We start from the raw sequence: 15,115 nt of genomic DNA, 5'->3' as shown, positions 1-15,115 counted from the left end.
ATTTCTCCTTTGGAGTGTCAACATCCATGAGTTTTGACAAATGCAGCATGAGGCAAGCAAGCAGCACCATGGACAAGGCACAGAACCATTCCCAGCCAGCCACACCTGCCCTTCCCTCAGCTCTCCGGCCCTCGCCACTAGCAACCACGAATCTGGTTCCTGTGCCTTTAATTGCCTTCTCCAGGATGTCATGGAAATGCAATAATAGAGCATACAAAGCATAGTCTGCCTGGGTTCTCCCACCTATCAACACAGGGATTCACTCAGATTTTATCAATCACAATGTTCAGCGTTGGGTTGGTTGGTTGGTTTGGAGGCCATACCTGGCAGTGCCCAGGGGCTATTCCTGGCTCTGCACCCAAGAATTACTCCTGGTGGTGCTCAATGGACCATATAGGATTCCAGGAATTGAACCCAGGCCAACTGCTTGCAAGGCAAGCACACTACCTGGTGTACTGTGGCTCTTCAGTGGGGTTTTTTGGGTGGAATGCCTCCCAAGCAGTGCTCAGTGGAAGATGGGGAGAATTTCTGGTGCTACTCAGACAACAGGAACACACAGTTAAATACTTAGACCCTGCAGTGCCATGCTGATGGGGTCATGTGGTTCTCAAAAGGGCCACATAGTGCCAGACATAGAATTTGGGGCCTCTGGCTCCTCAGCTGAATCTCTGATCCCATTTTTAAAATTGTTCCTTTATATATAAGAGCAAATACTAGGCAGCCACAAGGAAGGATGAAACCATGCAATTTGCTGCAACTGGGATGGAACTGGAGGATATCATATTAAGCGAAGTAAATCAAGAAAGAGAAGGACAAATCCTGGATTTTCTCATCATCTGTGGTAGATAGGATAGCCAGACAAAGGAATGAATGGAATCAAAGGTGTGTGAACCTTAGGCCCTAGTTTCAGAGGGAGAGAAATGAAGGAGGGAAAGTTAAGAACAGGTCTGTAGAGGGGCTAGAGCGATAGCACAGCAGGTAGGGCATTTACCTTGCATGCGGCCAACCCGGGTTCAATTCCCAGCATCCCATATGGTCCCCTGAGCACTGCCAGGGGTAATTCCTGAGTGCATGAGCCAGGAGTAACCCCTGAGCATCGCCGGGTGTGAGCATGGCTGGGTGTGACCCAAAAATTAAAAAAAAAAAAACGGGTCTGTAGAGGGACAGAGGGACAAGGCTCAGGGTCTTTGGACATGGTGTAGAGATAAGGCATCTATGTACATCGAACCACTGGAGCTAACACTAAGGAGGGGACCCAAACCCCAATAACCAAACCTAAAAATGTGTCTACTAAGGAGGTGGGCTGGGGGCACGAGGGAACCTGGGAACCGTGGTGGAGGGGTGCTGGCATTGGTGGCGGAGCTGGTGCCAGGACACTGTGTGCTTGAAATCCTACTAATGATAGTTTCGTAAATCACGACACCTAAATTAAACTTTTTTTTTAATTTTCAAAAGTAGAACTTCAGTGGCAACTCAGTGGCCACACGCAGGGACCTTCAGCTGGACACGTAGCTCATTAGCGCCTCTGGAGCCAACATCACCCTCCCCGCCCACCTCGAGTCAGCCCTGCCTTCACCAGGCTGCTCATCACGACAGGCAGCCCCCAGCACCCAGAAGCCCCACCCCAAGCCCTCCCACCGATGCCTGCCGACTTCTGATTCTAGCTCATGTGACCACCCTGGGCATTCCAGAGTCTTCTTGGGACTGTGTGGCCTTAATCCAGGACAGAAAATGCTCGACACCTGCAGTCAGGCCGGTAATCTGAGTAAATGTAAGGCAACAAGAGATGGGGGCAACCCAAGTAAACAGGAAAGTGCAATTAGAGTTTAAGATATTCACTGTAGATTAAACTGTGTACATATATATATAATATAGTATAAACTATGCCACTGTTTCTGCCCCTAGCACATACACAATCACACATGGTGCAAGAGCATTCATACACATACAGACCCACACACATGGACTCACACACATGCATGCATGCACACATATTCACATCACACACATACATACACAGTCATACACATGACTATACACAGCCACACACACATGCACACAAACATTCATGCACATACACTCACACACAGACACACGCACATACTCACACTTATGTACACACATACACACTCACACACACACACACACACACATGCACATTCACATCTGTGGGCTGCCTTCAGATGCCGGCACCTGAGCTGGAAGCCTCTGAGTCTCACCCGGAAGCTCTTTGACTCCATTATTGTGGTGGTATGAGCGGTACCGGGATACTGCACACCTATATCACCGTCACAGAGCTGACAGAAGTCAGGGTCTCCATGTGTTCCCCAGGGGATGCAGTGAGATGGAAGGAAGCAGGTCACCCTGTCTGGACTTGGGAGACTTCGGTGGGAAATGCTTTGTGCAGCTAAAGCTAAGGGGGCCTTGGCAAGGGAGGAACCGGGGCTAGGGTCTGGCCCCAGCCAGCCGCCTCTTGCTGCGCTCAAGCCCAACCTAGGAAAGGTATTCTGTGTCCAGACCCTGGCATGGCTCCCTTAAATGTGGCCCCTTTCCATCCACCAGGAGTAACACACCTTCCCCTGTGCAACCCTAAGTCAGGGGATGCTACGGGACCTGCCCAAGAACCCCTTGAGGACAGAGCACTCTTGTCCCGCCAACTGCCAAGAGAGTGGCTCAGAGCCGTGCCCCGTTCTGGGTTGTTGCCCTGGTGTCCAGGTCCCTCCATGGGGCAGCAGAGGGCCGGTGGCTGGCTGGTGTGGCAGGGGAGACACGTGCTCACTCTCATCTCGCTCCGTGTGGAATGGATCCCATGTCCACAGTGGGTCCTTGGGGGAGGTCTGTGTGGCCACCACAAAACAGAGCAGCTTCTCTACCGTCCTCCTTAGCAAAGTTGTTCGTAGGCCACTCCCAGAAGCCTGCTGCCTGCAAGTCTCCATCTCAGAGTCTTTCTGAGAAAAAAAAAAACCCAAAACAACAACCACAACAAACAGTTGAAGGCTAAAGGCCAGCAAGCTTTGGCGAGTACAACTGCAACTACTTACTCCATTTCTCAAGCCCATTTCCAACTAGGTCGTCCCAACAATGCCCAGATGAGAGGTGATTCTATTTTTAGACGAGGCGCTTCACCTCTGAAAGGTTGTGTCTAAGGGCCAGGAGTGAGCTCTGGGGAGGCAGGGAGCAGACCTCTCCTGTAGGAGACCGAGGGTTTGCACACCACACTGCAGAAATGCATCTACCTAGAAAGATTGGATCTGCTCTGAATCACACAGATAAGAGTAAGGAAACCTATATAAGCTTCTGCCCCTCCAGGCCCTGACATGTTTCCTTCTCTGGCAAGAGCCAAAGGGTGAGGGATTGCATTTGATAGCAAGGAGATGAGAGATGGGTAGAGGAGCAGCTGTCACTCCTTGGGGCCCGAAGCACAATCCCGGGACTAGATGGATGTTGGTTTTCTCTCCACTCTCCAGCAGATGGCAGTCAAGTGTCTTAAGGAAGGGGTACTTGGGCTCATTTGCATGCAGACCAGCGGCGTTTGGGCTAGTAGGGGCCGGGAGAAGCACGCCTGCATGAAGGGTCCGACTAGGACTTGGGACATGCATTTAGAGAAAGCAAATCCCACCTGGCAATGGCCACCCATAGGAAGAGGGACCTGTCCACCACATACGTACAAAGGGAGGAGAGGGACCTCACCCCTGCTCCCTTTGAAAGCAGGTCATGCCCTTGTTCTCGCCCTTACAACATTTCCCTTCAGATTCCCTCCGAAGAAAAAGGATCTGGGGTGTTGGAGCATTTCAAGTAAATCGAGTCTCTCCAGAGACAAATGCTGATAACTCACCAGAATAGCATTTTAACATTGCCTGGCCTTCTTCAAGACACAGGTTAAAGGCTTCTCTTGAAAGTTTGCCCAGAGGACAGTGAAATGTTTCTAAAGGGCATCAACTCAAGAAGGGCCACAGGTAAGACAGAGGAAATCACAGAAGGTGGAAGACAGTCCATGGCACATGGAGAGATGACTGACGAAGCACGTAGGGGAAGGTTGGGTTCAAAGTGCCCAGTCAGAGTGGGATGCCAAGAAAGGCAAATGAACCCCTCTTAAAGCTCTGGCAACTTTCTAGGGCTCAGGCACCCAGCGCCTATGAAAGTGGGGGGAAGGGGTGGGGCTAGAAGCTGTCTGTATGAAGAGCCCTGGGCTCAGCCTCCACCCCACCTGACGCAGTCAGGCTGCAGGAACAGAGACTCCTGCTCCTTCCGTCACACATAGTGGGAGACGCTGGGAACACAGCCCTTAGTTGTTTTTTTGTTGTTGTTGTTATTGTTTGTTGTTGTTGTTGTTTGCATATTTTGGGTCACACCTGGCCATGCACAGGGGTTACTCCTGGCTCTGCACTCAGAAATTACTCCTGGCAGTGCTCAGGGGACCATATGGGATGCTGGGAATCTAACCCGGGTTGGCTGCATGCAAGGCAAACGCCCTACCTGCTGTGCTATTGTTCCAGCCCCAACAGCCCTGAGTTTTACTGCCACTGGGACCAATATCTGGTGGATCTCCTGGCCTGACTTTCCTGGCTCTGCCTTGGTCAGCTCCCAGTTCCCATCCTTGTTCAAGGGAGAGAGAGACCAGAGTGCAGCCGGCCGTCCTTCCTCTCCAGGAGAGCAGGTGCTTTGCTTGTGACTCCTGATGACCAACACCGCCCCTGCAGCCAGGACAGCCAGAGGCTCCCGCTGGAAGCCGGGGGGGCTCCGTGGTGGCTGGTCATGTGGGTGCCCAGGGTCAGAGATCTGATCCTATGGGCTAGTTACTTTCTCAGCATGGAATCTCCGGTCCTCGGCCAGGGCTGTGGCATCCCCCAGAGGTGGGGGACCCGGAGTTTCACTAGGTCACTTCCCTCACCCAAGGCTCGTCCGTCCTGCCTCTGCTGAGCCAGATCACTGCTCCCAGAGTCAGGGACAGGCGGTGGCCAAGCCTTTGGCTGGGAGGACTGGAGGACCCCCCTCTGGGTCTGCTCTCCTGTTTCTAGACCGAAGCCCTAGTTTCTCCTTCATCAATGCCTCATCCCCAGGCATGGTGGGTTCTAAACCCTGAACAAGCTTGTTCACCTGTCCCCACCCCAGGCAGCACGAAGAACACAGAAACCGAAGCCATCTATCCCTGGTCCGTTCCCTTCCTGTCTTCATCCTCCCGGCCATGCGCCTCTAGGGGCACGGAACCCCACGAGAGCGACCACACGCTGCAGCCATCATCGGCAAAGACTTCACCCGGGCAACCAGCCTGGCTGCAGTTACAGGTGGAAGGAGAAGCCTGGGAAGTAAAGATGAAGAAGCAAATTTATCTACCTCACAAACATGGCATGCACACATGTGGCTGGGAAACCAAGAAAAGGGGCTCCATTTCATTAGTCATCAGAGACACACTAGTAGCAACCACCATACAAAACCTCTGTACACCCACTTGGGTGGCTGAGATGAAAAAGATTAAAAAAAAAATACCCAGTGCCCAAGGGTGCTGAGAAGCCCAAAATCTCACACTTTCACTGCAGGTGCGGCGCCTATTGGTAGAACCTCTGCCCTGTCTGTTAAGGTGAACCCAGCCCCTCTGAGGGTCTGAGAAATCTACTCCCAGTTATAGCCCTGGAAGCAACATGTGCATATGTGCCCCATGAGTTCACGGATAAGAATATTCATGGCTCTCTATCCCTGGTACCCCCAGCCCCACAAACTAGAAACTGCCTAATTCCTACCTAAGGCAGACTGGATAAATAACCAGGGGTCTACTCATACACGGACATTCTATTTTTCAGAGAGGACAAATCAAAATCGGACTCTACGCAGGAACAGGGGCCAATCTCATGAAGGTGAGTGGATCAGGAGAAAGCAGGCAGGGCAGTCCCTACGTTGTGTTCCTATAATGAAGTTCTCTCGGCAGACAGCCGATGTAGAGGGTCATCTTGAGTTTAGTGAGCAACTGGAGAAGAGTGTGACCACACAAGGTCTACAGATATGTTTAAGCCATGGCAGTTCGGGAACAGAAAGGGGTTTGTGCGCCTTTCTGTATGTAAGGATAACAGAAGTAAAACATGGCGAGCCTGAGGCAGTAACAAACAGGAAACCCACACAAATAATGCCACTGATGTTCTATGCCGGCGACCCAGCATACCTATTAGAAAGAGAAAGTTGGAGAGAAGGGGTGCCATACGGCTGGACGTCGACGAGACCCTGAACCCCACTTTGAACCTGAGGTGGGGGAAGGCTAAAGGGAGCCGCTCATTCTCTGCAAGAACATCGCACGCTCCTGCCCGGATACAAAAGGGTCTGGGGCAGGGCAAGGCAGGGAGCCATCCAGGCTCCTTGTAGCACCTTGCCCTTCCTCATTCTCTGGGGCCTCGCTCAGACCCCCTAATGCTGTTGGGGCATGTGGTCCCCCTTCTCCTGGGCACCTCAACCCTCTTTCGAATCCAGGATTTATTCTCACCTCTCCCGATGGGCAGTCTCCAACTGCCTAGCCCTCCGGAGGAAGGTGGAACCCCCAGCTCTGAAGAGCAAACACACACCGGGCAGGGATGCTCTCTCATGCCTGCCCCAGCAGCCTCTGACTTAGCCGTCCTCTGCTGACCCAGTGTTCCTTTGGGATCTTCACTCTGGAATCTTCACTCTGGGTCCCAGAAGCTGGAGGTGGAAGACCCGAGGGAGAACCCCCTCTCTATTGTCCTCTGGACCTCCTCTTCAAGAGGTCGATGGTCAGGGAAGACCGGTCCAGATGCAAGCCGCACTCGGGGCAAATTGACATTGCCTGCACTTCCTTCTCTGGCCACTAGTGGGAGATGCTGGACAACCGGAGGCCTCTCGCCTGCACAGGGGTAAGTGGTTTCGAACGGACACCTGCTTAGCCCGTCCTGAAATTTCCAGGAGCTCTTTCCTGTTGATTCCCCAGCGGGACTCTTCCTTCTGCACTTCTTCCAGGAGCACTTCTTGCTGGTCCCAAAGGGACTGCGGTCCCCTGGTGACTTCGCTGAGGCCCCAATAAAGGAAAGGAGACTCAGAAACTCTGAGCTCCTAAGGCCACAAAAGCCCCAGCACCTCATTATCGCTCCAGGCACAATTCTTGCTCCTAAGGAGTCTTGAAAATGGCTAGGAAGGAAAGTGAAAAAGAAGAAGCTGGGGAAGAAGGAAGACAGTGTGTGTGTCCGTGTGTGCGAGTACTCTGAGCATACCTGTGTGGGTGTCGTGGGTGAATAGACGCTGTGCATGTGTGCATACTATGTGGCTATCCCTCCATGTATATTCTGTAAATATACTCACGTATATTGTGTGGATACTGTGTGCATACACTTTTGTGTGTGCACATGCGTGTTATGTGATTATACCTATATGTGCATGCATGCGTGGTAATTATACATATGTGCAACTGTGTGCTGTATGATTATACCTGTGTGCACGTGTGCTGTGTGACAGTGCCTGTGTATGTGCATGCCTGTGTGCTGTATGACTGTGTGTGCATGTGTGCTGTGTGACTATACCTGTGTGTGCATGTGTGCTGTGTGACTATACCTACGTGTGCTATGTGACTATATCTGTGTGCGTGCATGTGTGCATGTGTACTGTGTGACTATGACTGTGCATGTACTGTGTGACCGTGCCTGTGTGTGACTTGACCTGTGTGTATGTGTGCTGTGTGCCATACCTCTGGGTGCTCTGTGAGTATGGATGCTGTGAGTATGGGTGCACAAGAGCTGTGGTTTGTCTAGTTTAAATAAAGAAATGTCTTCCTGGGTGGTTTCTGGGCTGCATCTGTCACGTGCAGATCTGCACTCTATGGGGTGTGAGGCAGTGTCCAGCCCTATGACTGGGTCAGCGTGTCGCTGTGCAAAGGTGGAGGCTGGGGTGGCTCCGTGGGGTGCCAGTGTCGGCGCACATGTGGGGGCACCTCCTGGTTTCCGGGTCTCTGTGGCTCCTGCGACCTATTATCAGGGCAGGTGCTCATCATGGTGCAACCTGGGTGCGTCTGTGCGCGCCCCTGGAATATGTGTGTTTCTGTGTGAGCGCGTGTCTCTGTGTCACTGTGTCAGTGAAACTGTGCCTCTGGATCATGTGGGTGTCGCCGAGTTCGTCGGTGTACCTATGACGATGTGTCTCCCTGTGTCCATGTGAGCGCGCGCGGGTGCCGTTGCGCCGGGGTGCCTGTGCCCGTCGTCTCCCCACGCCGGAGGACCGTGGAGGTCCGTGTCTGCGAGAATGGGTGTCTAGTGTCAGGTCTTCTAATCGGAGAGGCTGGGTGCGTGTTCTGTGTGAGGGTGCGCGCCTGTCCGTGTCCGCGTGGGTGGCTCTCAGTGCCGAGGCGTCCCCAAGTCGGAGTGTGTGTGCGTGTGCGCGTGTGTGTGCGTTTTTGTGTGCCTGTGTGTGTGTGTGTGTGTGTGCGCGCGCGCGCGCCCCGGGGTGCGTGCGTGTCGAGTCCGTCCGTGTCCGCGTGGGCGGCAGTCTGCGGCGGGCAGCCCCGGGGTCAGCGTGGAGGGGGGTGCGCGCCGGCGGGGGGCCCCGGGGGCTCACCCAGCGGGCGGGCGGAGCGCCACGTGCCGAGCCGGGGCTCGCGGCTCTGGGGCGGAGCCAGCCCGGGGCCCCCGAGCCCCAGGCCGAGCCCAGGCGGGGCCCGCCCCCGACCCCGCCCCCAGCCCGAGCCGGAGCCGCCGGCGTAGCCGCGGAGCCGAGACGGCCGCGGCGCCCCAGCGAAGCGGGGATCGCGCCCCCGGGGCCGCTGAGCCTGCGCCGGTGCCCGAAGCCCCGCGCGCACAGCCGAGTCCGCGCCGAGCCGCAGACGCCCATCCCGGGGCCCGGGCTGGGGAACCCGCAGGTAAGCGAGCGCCCCCGGGGCCCGGCGGTCCGCGCCCCGCCGGAGCCCCCTGCGTCCGCCGCCGCCCAACTTTCGTCCCCGAGGTCCCCTCCTCCGGCCCCCGTGCGCCCCCTCCCCAGCCCCGGGTCCGCCTGCGGCTCCCTCCCCCATCGCTGCCCCCGAGGGTGGACGAAGGGGGCAAGGGGGACACGGAGCTACCTGGCTGGAGGGTATCCCCCTCGTGTGTTTGGGGGGGAACGTCTGGTCGCCGCCCGCCCCCATCCCTCCCCTCTCCTTCCGGCTTCCCCGGCGCGCTGTCGAGGGCCGGGGGAGGGGAAGTCGCGGCCCCGGCTTCCCGGCCCCGCTGGCGCAGACTGGGCAGGGTCTGAGATGGGGACCCACCTTCCCGAGCCTGAGACCCCCAAGGTCAGAGCGGCGGCTGGGCGCGCGGTGAGCGAGGTTCCCGGGAGGGCCGGGGGCGCACGGGGCGGGGTGGGGGAGGGGGCCGAGCGGAGCCGTCCGCTGGGGCTTCCTCGCCGGGACGACACCCGCCGGCCCGAGCCGGGGACCCAGCTGTCCCCGCGCCGAGCAGAGACCGAGCTGCGCGTCCTGTCTCTGCGCGCCCGGCTCCCGGGGAGGTCTCGGTGCCCGCTGGCACCCCAGCCGGCCGTCCCGGGGCTCGTGCGCCCTGTGGGCCGGGGGCGCTTGTGTGCTCCGCGCGCGCCCGCCCGCCGGGGCACCTCTGGGCGCCGGCACTGGGGGAGAGTTCGCTGTCCTGCCAGCGGGCCGGGGCCCGGGCGCTTGGCGTCCTCGGTGTTATTCGATCGTCGTCTTTGGTGGCGCCCGCGGAGGAAGTAGAGGTGCTGAGCCTTGTGCGGGCCGGCGGTGTGGAGACTGGGAGTTGGGGGTGGGTGCTGGGCGCCAGGTCCTGGCCCTAGGCCCGCCTCACAAACACCTGTTGGAGGCCCGCGCACCGCTGACTCGGAAGCCGAGCCGAGGTGGTGGACGGAGCCAGCTCTTCTCGGTGCCTTGAGGCCGGGCGAAGGTGGCGGCACCCCGGGCTCGTCCTGGGGCCCTGGGTTGGCATTCCCTTTCCGCAGCCGAGTCCTCACCCCACCTCCTGCAGGGCGCCTAGGCAGCACTTCCAGACCCACGCACACGCAGTGTGCCCGACCCTGCCGTGTACCCGACCCTGCCAGAGCTCCTCTGGCCGCTCCTGAGTCCCCACCCAGAACTCAGGCTCGTGCTCTGGCCTGGCCTTGTCCCGGTCCCCGTACCCCAGAGGATGGGGCAGGTGTGCCTGGAGCTAGCAGCTGCGTGAGGGGCCACCGGCTAGTAGCCACAGCCAAGCTGCTGTCTCGGGAACGGACAGAGGACAAGCAGGGCGGGACACGGATTTCATGCTCCAGGGTGCGTCCCAGTGCTGAGATGAGCCCCTCTAAACTCTTAATCCGACCCCATGATCACCGCCCGCGTGGTCCAGGGGAAGCAGGCCAAGCGCCAGTCAAGGACTTGTCCAAGGTCACGTGGAGAATGGATGAGGGGCCACCACTCAGGATGGAGGTTGCTGGCAGTCCACTTCCTGGGGGCCAGGCTGGTCTCATGCTGACCCAAGAGGAGCTGAGCCAAAGAGCAGAAAGGGGACCTGGCCCTGGGGTGCCAGGGTCCCGCCTTCATGCCGGTGTGGCAGGGGCAGCTGCTGGGCCTCCGGGTGCTGGGCTCTGCGTGTGTGTGGTGCTCAGAGCGCCTCTGGAAGAGTTCCAGATTGACTCACTCCTCATGAGGACTAGACTCAGAGTGGTGAGACCAGAGACAGCTGGGAGACGGGGAGCCAGGACAGGGTGGGGGGGGCGGGGAGGGTACTGGTTCCCGGGCAGACCTCGGGGAAGGGTGTCATGGGGGCAGCCTGGGACAGCGGTCTCTTCTGTCCACAGGAAGTTTCCTCATGCAGTCCTGGGGAGGCCAGTGAGAGGGTGAGCTGTGGGAGATAGCACCCCCATTGCCCACGTGAGAGACAGTTGTGGTGCTCGCTCTCTCTCTCTCTCTCTCTCTCTCTCTCTCTCTCTCTCTCTCTCTCACACACACACACACACACACACACACACACACACACACGCACACGCACACGCACACACACACGCACAAAGACCTGGGTTTTGAAGAGTGAATAGGAGTTCTCTGGGTGAAGCAGGTGCAAGCCAGCCACCAAGGGCCAGTGTGTGCAACTGCGCAGAGGAGAAAGGTCAGTTCAGTGATCTGTTGCGTCTCATGGTAGGAAGGGAGAGAGGAGCAGAAGCTGAAGCCAAGGTCGGGGGCACGGGCACCCTGTACAGAAATTGGGACTATAGCCTCAGTAACGGCACTAAAAATAGCCCACATGCACGGGAGGGCTGTGTGCCAGCCAGGCGCCACGCCGAGCACTTTATAAAGCCCATCTCGCCGGACATGGAGGCAGAGGTCAGAAGAAGGACCATTTCACAGATGGTGAAAGGAAGACCCCAGAAGGTCGACCATTTGCTCACGCAGCTGCTGCACAGCTGGACTCAGGGTCGAGCCGAGAGGCCTGTCCCTCTGCTCTGACTCTTCCAGGACAGGCCCCTAAGTGTCACCTCAAGTCACCCCAGCGAAGGAGAGGGACCAGGTGACAGAGCCTGTGGCCCTCAGTCCTCCTTCCCCCAGGAAGGGACCTGTCACAGTCTCGGTCGCCAATTTCAGTTGCTCCTTAAACAGTGTCCCTTGTTACCGGGTAAACAGGCTGGGGGTGTTGGAGGAAGCGCGAGAACCGGCAAGTGACATTTGGGTCCGCAGGCTAGATAAAGAACAGAGGAGAGGCATTTGCTTTTCTTTCAGGCTTCTGGTTTGGACCTGCAGTATTTCCTGGGAGAGAAGGAGTGGGAGGGGAGGGTGCCCCCAGGGTCAAGGAGGAAATCTGAGCCGGCAGTTGATGGGTGGAGTGGCTAGCATGGTGGTCCAGCCTCTGAATTACATTGTCCAGCGGGCAGACAGACCAGTGGGTTCTACACAGTGGCTGGCGGCGCTGGCATCACTTGCAAAGCTTAAGAAAACAAGAGGAAAAAAAAAAATCCTACTGTCCAGGCTTCTCTCTGAGAATCTGATTGATTCGACTCCATGGCGAGGCCCAGGCAGCCGTCCTCCTGCAGGTGCCCAGGTGAGCCCAAGCTGGAGAAGGAGGTCGGAGAGAAGAGGGGTGACTCTGGAGCTCGGAGCGGTCCTTCCTGCGAAGCGGAAGTCCGCAAAGGAGGCTGGGAAGGAGCCGTCAGGGGTGTGGGTGGAGAGCCGGGTGTGGGAGCTGTCACAGAAAGTGAGGAGGGGCAGACGGAAGGAAGGGGAGTCCCCGGCTTCCTCCCTCCAGGAGCCTTGGGAGAAGTTGATGGGGAGACTAAACCGTACATCATTTAACAACAGGGCCCATCAGGGGGTACAAGCAACCATTCTGGGAATGGTCCCTTTTGCCCCCAAGCACATGGTGCCCCCGCATGGCCAGACCAGGGGTGAATGGGGATGAGGACCCGTCTGACGTACCTTGAGGACTAAGCTAGAGGTGAGGACAGAGAGACAGCTGGTGTAGACAGTATGTGGGCAGAGTTGTGATGATTTAAGGGGGAGAAATTAGAGGGGAGCAGTGAGGGGGGCTGAATGAGGGTGGTGGGGAGAGTCCCATGGTCACTGGAGTCATGCGGGTGGGCCGTCCGCTGCGCCCATGTGTGACGGCTGACAGGAAGCATCTCCCGCAGTACAGAGGCCCTGGCCTGAGTGAAGGTGTGTCTCAGCAGTGGGCACCCTCCCCGTTTGTCCGGTGGGCTCGTGGAGGGTAAGGAGTGAGCTGGCAGCTCTCTGAGTCTCCGCGTGTCAGAGGATGAGGATGGTAGGAGCCGTGGGTTCCCCATGGCATCTGGGCGGGAGCTCCTGCTCTCAGGAGATGAAGTGTTCCAGGCTTTGGGCACAGAGCACGGTTATGTGGGAGAGGTGTCCAGGAGCAGCAGAGCTGCGGTGAAAGTGCTGTGGCTAAATCCCGAGGCAGGGACAGGAGAAGGTGAATGCTGTGGCCAGAGGCAGAGGCCTCAGAGGGATGGTCAGGGGCTGTCAGAGATCTCATGTCTGCCCTAGATGGCCACTCAGTACCTTATTCTGGGCCATGGGAAGTTCTAGAAAGTTCTAGAAAGTGTACAATTCTTGTATACTCACATCTCTGATGAAGTAGGGGGGCAAGACAAACCAGCTACCACAAATGCATAAGACAAATTTCAAGAGTGCTGCAAAGGAAATGAAAGGGACGGAGGCAATAAATGAAACAGGCAGGAGTGACTAGACTTGGGTGGTCAGGGGAGGCCACGTGAAGGGAGGAGACTGAACTGAGGCCCAGAGGACAAGAGGAAATCTGGAAGAAGTGGCTTTGAAAGAGGGAATTGTATGTGCAAAGGCCCGGAGGCCTGGGTCCAGCCCCCACCCCGCCCCCAGGAGCTGCAGCAGAAGGGTTGGGGGCAGGGGAGCATGGAGAGGGTCCTTGCCTCTATTTGCAAACCCTGACTCCCTGCAGCCCAGCTGCCCTGTCCACTGCGAGGCTCACGCCACTCGCCTGGGCTGGCAGCGGTTCCTGGGGATGAGCCTATTTTTAGACTCAACTCTTCTCTCCATGGGCCTAGAACATACCGTGTCTTTTGGAGATGATCAATATGGAATGGGCGCTATTTATAGAGACCCCACATCCACCCCTGGGCCGGGGACCCTCCAGTGAAGGAGGGAATCCAGGACCAAGGTTTTGAGGAGGGCAGGAGCATCCTGACCCCTGGACTCTGAAGCGTGTCTCCCCTCCCCTGGCCCCCTGCCCGGTCCCCATCCCCTGTGTGGTCACAGCCATGAGGGAGCGAGACGTCCACCGCCTCCCGCTTCCTGTCCTGGGGGCTGTGGTCATCGTGCCCCGAGGCCAGCCGCAGAAGAGCTGTGAGCAGTGGATCAGCCTGAGGGACCTCCCAGGTTCACCCCGCAGACCACCCCATTTACCCGGGTCTGGGAAAACCTGCAGCTGGAGTTGGGAGCTGGTCCTCGCAGCTTCTCCTGGTAGAAAAATCAGTGTGGCCCTGAGTGGCCCCGGGAGGGCTGCCTGGAGGAGGAGGTGGGCCTGGAACCCGGCCACACACCAGGTGCATGATTGGAAGAAGCGAAAGGAGTCAGAGCAGGATGTTGTCTGGGGTTGTTTCTGTGCGGTGGCTGGAGTCCTCTTGCTCTGCTCCTCGGTTCTTTCTCCTGATTAAGTCTCCCAGGGAGGCGGTGCAGAGTCGAGTCCCCACAGGGGTATTCGCCTGGTGGAAGGACAGGGCGGCTCTCCCGGCATCTGGGGTTGGGGAGGGGGGAGGGGGGCGGGAAGGCTTCTCCTCTGGGAGATCCCTCCAGGGGTTCTCTGTCCCCTCCTTACAGTGCTGCAAAGCCGGTCACCCCGCAGGCTTAAGGTCACGGGGACACCCAGGCTGTGTCCTGGGAGTTCCCCTCCCCCCCTCCTCCCCTCCCCCCCCCCCCCCCCCCCGTGGCCCCTGGCCTCCTTCCTGCTGCCCCCCTGCAGCACATCCTGGGAACGACTCGACTCTTGCACATCGGAAAGGCCCCTCCTGACCCGAGGAGCTCTTTCTGGCGGGTATTGATTCCTCGAAGGCCTCTGCCAGGCAAGTGCTTGACTCGTCTTTTTTTTTTTTTTTTTGCTTTTTTTTGGGGTCACACCCGGCTATGCTCAGGGGTTACTTCTGGCTCTGCACTCAGGAATGACTCCTGGTGTTGCTCAGGGGACCGTATGGCGTGCTGGGGATTGAACCCGGGTTTGGCCACACTGTAAGGCAAATAAATGCCCTACCCCTGGACTATTGCTCTGGCCCTCAAACCTTTTTAAAGGCTTCATACGCAAATCAGTTATCAGATCCCAAGAGCTGACCCCTCTCTGGGGTGGGCTGGAAAGTGCCGGGGACTGTCTTAAAGTGGGGGAGAACATCAGACCATGGGAGAGACTGGTTGAGCCCACTTCCTTGGGGCCATCAAAGCTCGGCCTCACCAGACAGGGTCCAGAGCCTGAGGAAGTCCAAAGAGCCCCCTCAGAGCCCAGGGGCCGGCCCTGCACTGCCGTCCCAGGAGCTGGTTCCTGGGAAGGGCCCATCCCCCTGCGGGGACCCTGGCATCACCCCAGGGATGCCCCACTGGTGTGGAGGCACAGGAGGGCCAGGGGGCCGAGACCTGCCCCGCAGAGCCAGACTGGAACTGAAGGCCCCAGAGTTCTGCAGGCTCCTTGCA

General features: G+C 57.7%; 2 protein-coding genes across 7 annotated transcripts in view; both read left to right on the top strand.

Moving 5' to 3' along the window:
- The window catches only part of SCN10A (sodium voltage-gated channel alpha subunit 10), a 126,658-nt gene extending 116,702 nt beyond the window's left edge, over nt 1–9,956 (top strand). The window contains exons 28-30 of the mRNA XM_012934068.2: nt 8,664–8,842; nt 8,962–9,051; nt 9,948–9,956. Coding sequence (XP_012789522.2) covers nt 8,664–8,842; nt 8,962–9,051; nt 9,948–9,956 — 278 coding nt within the window. The remainder of the gene's footprint in view (nt 1–8,663; nt 8,843–8,961; nt 9,052–9,947) is intronic.
- Nucleotides 8,708–15,115, top strand: part of SCN5A (sodium voltage-gated channel alpha subunit 5) — a 103,433-nt gene continuing 97,025 nt past the window's right edge. For all 6 annotated transcript variants that reach the window (XM_055136166.1, XM_004614569.3, XM_004614564.3 and 3 more), the window contains exon 1: nt 8,708–8,842. The gene's annotated coding sequence lies outside the window, so the exon portion shown is untranslated. The remainder of the gene's footprint in view (nt 8,843–15,115) is intronic.

Source organism: Sorex araneus, chromosome 4 (genome assembly GCF_027595985.1).
Source record: "Sorex araneus isolate mSorAra2 chromosome 4, mSorAra2.pri, whole genome shotgun sequence".
Lineage (NCBI taxonomy): Eukaryota > Metazoa > Chordata > Mammalia > Eulipotyphla > Soricidae > Sorex > Sorex araneus.
The sequence above is the reverse complement of the archived record's forward strand: the minus strand, read 5'-3'. Positions and strand labels throughout refer to the sequence as shown.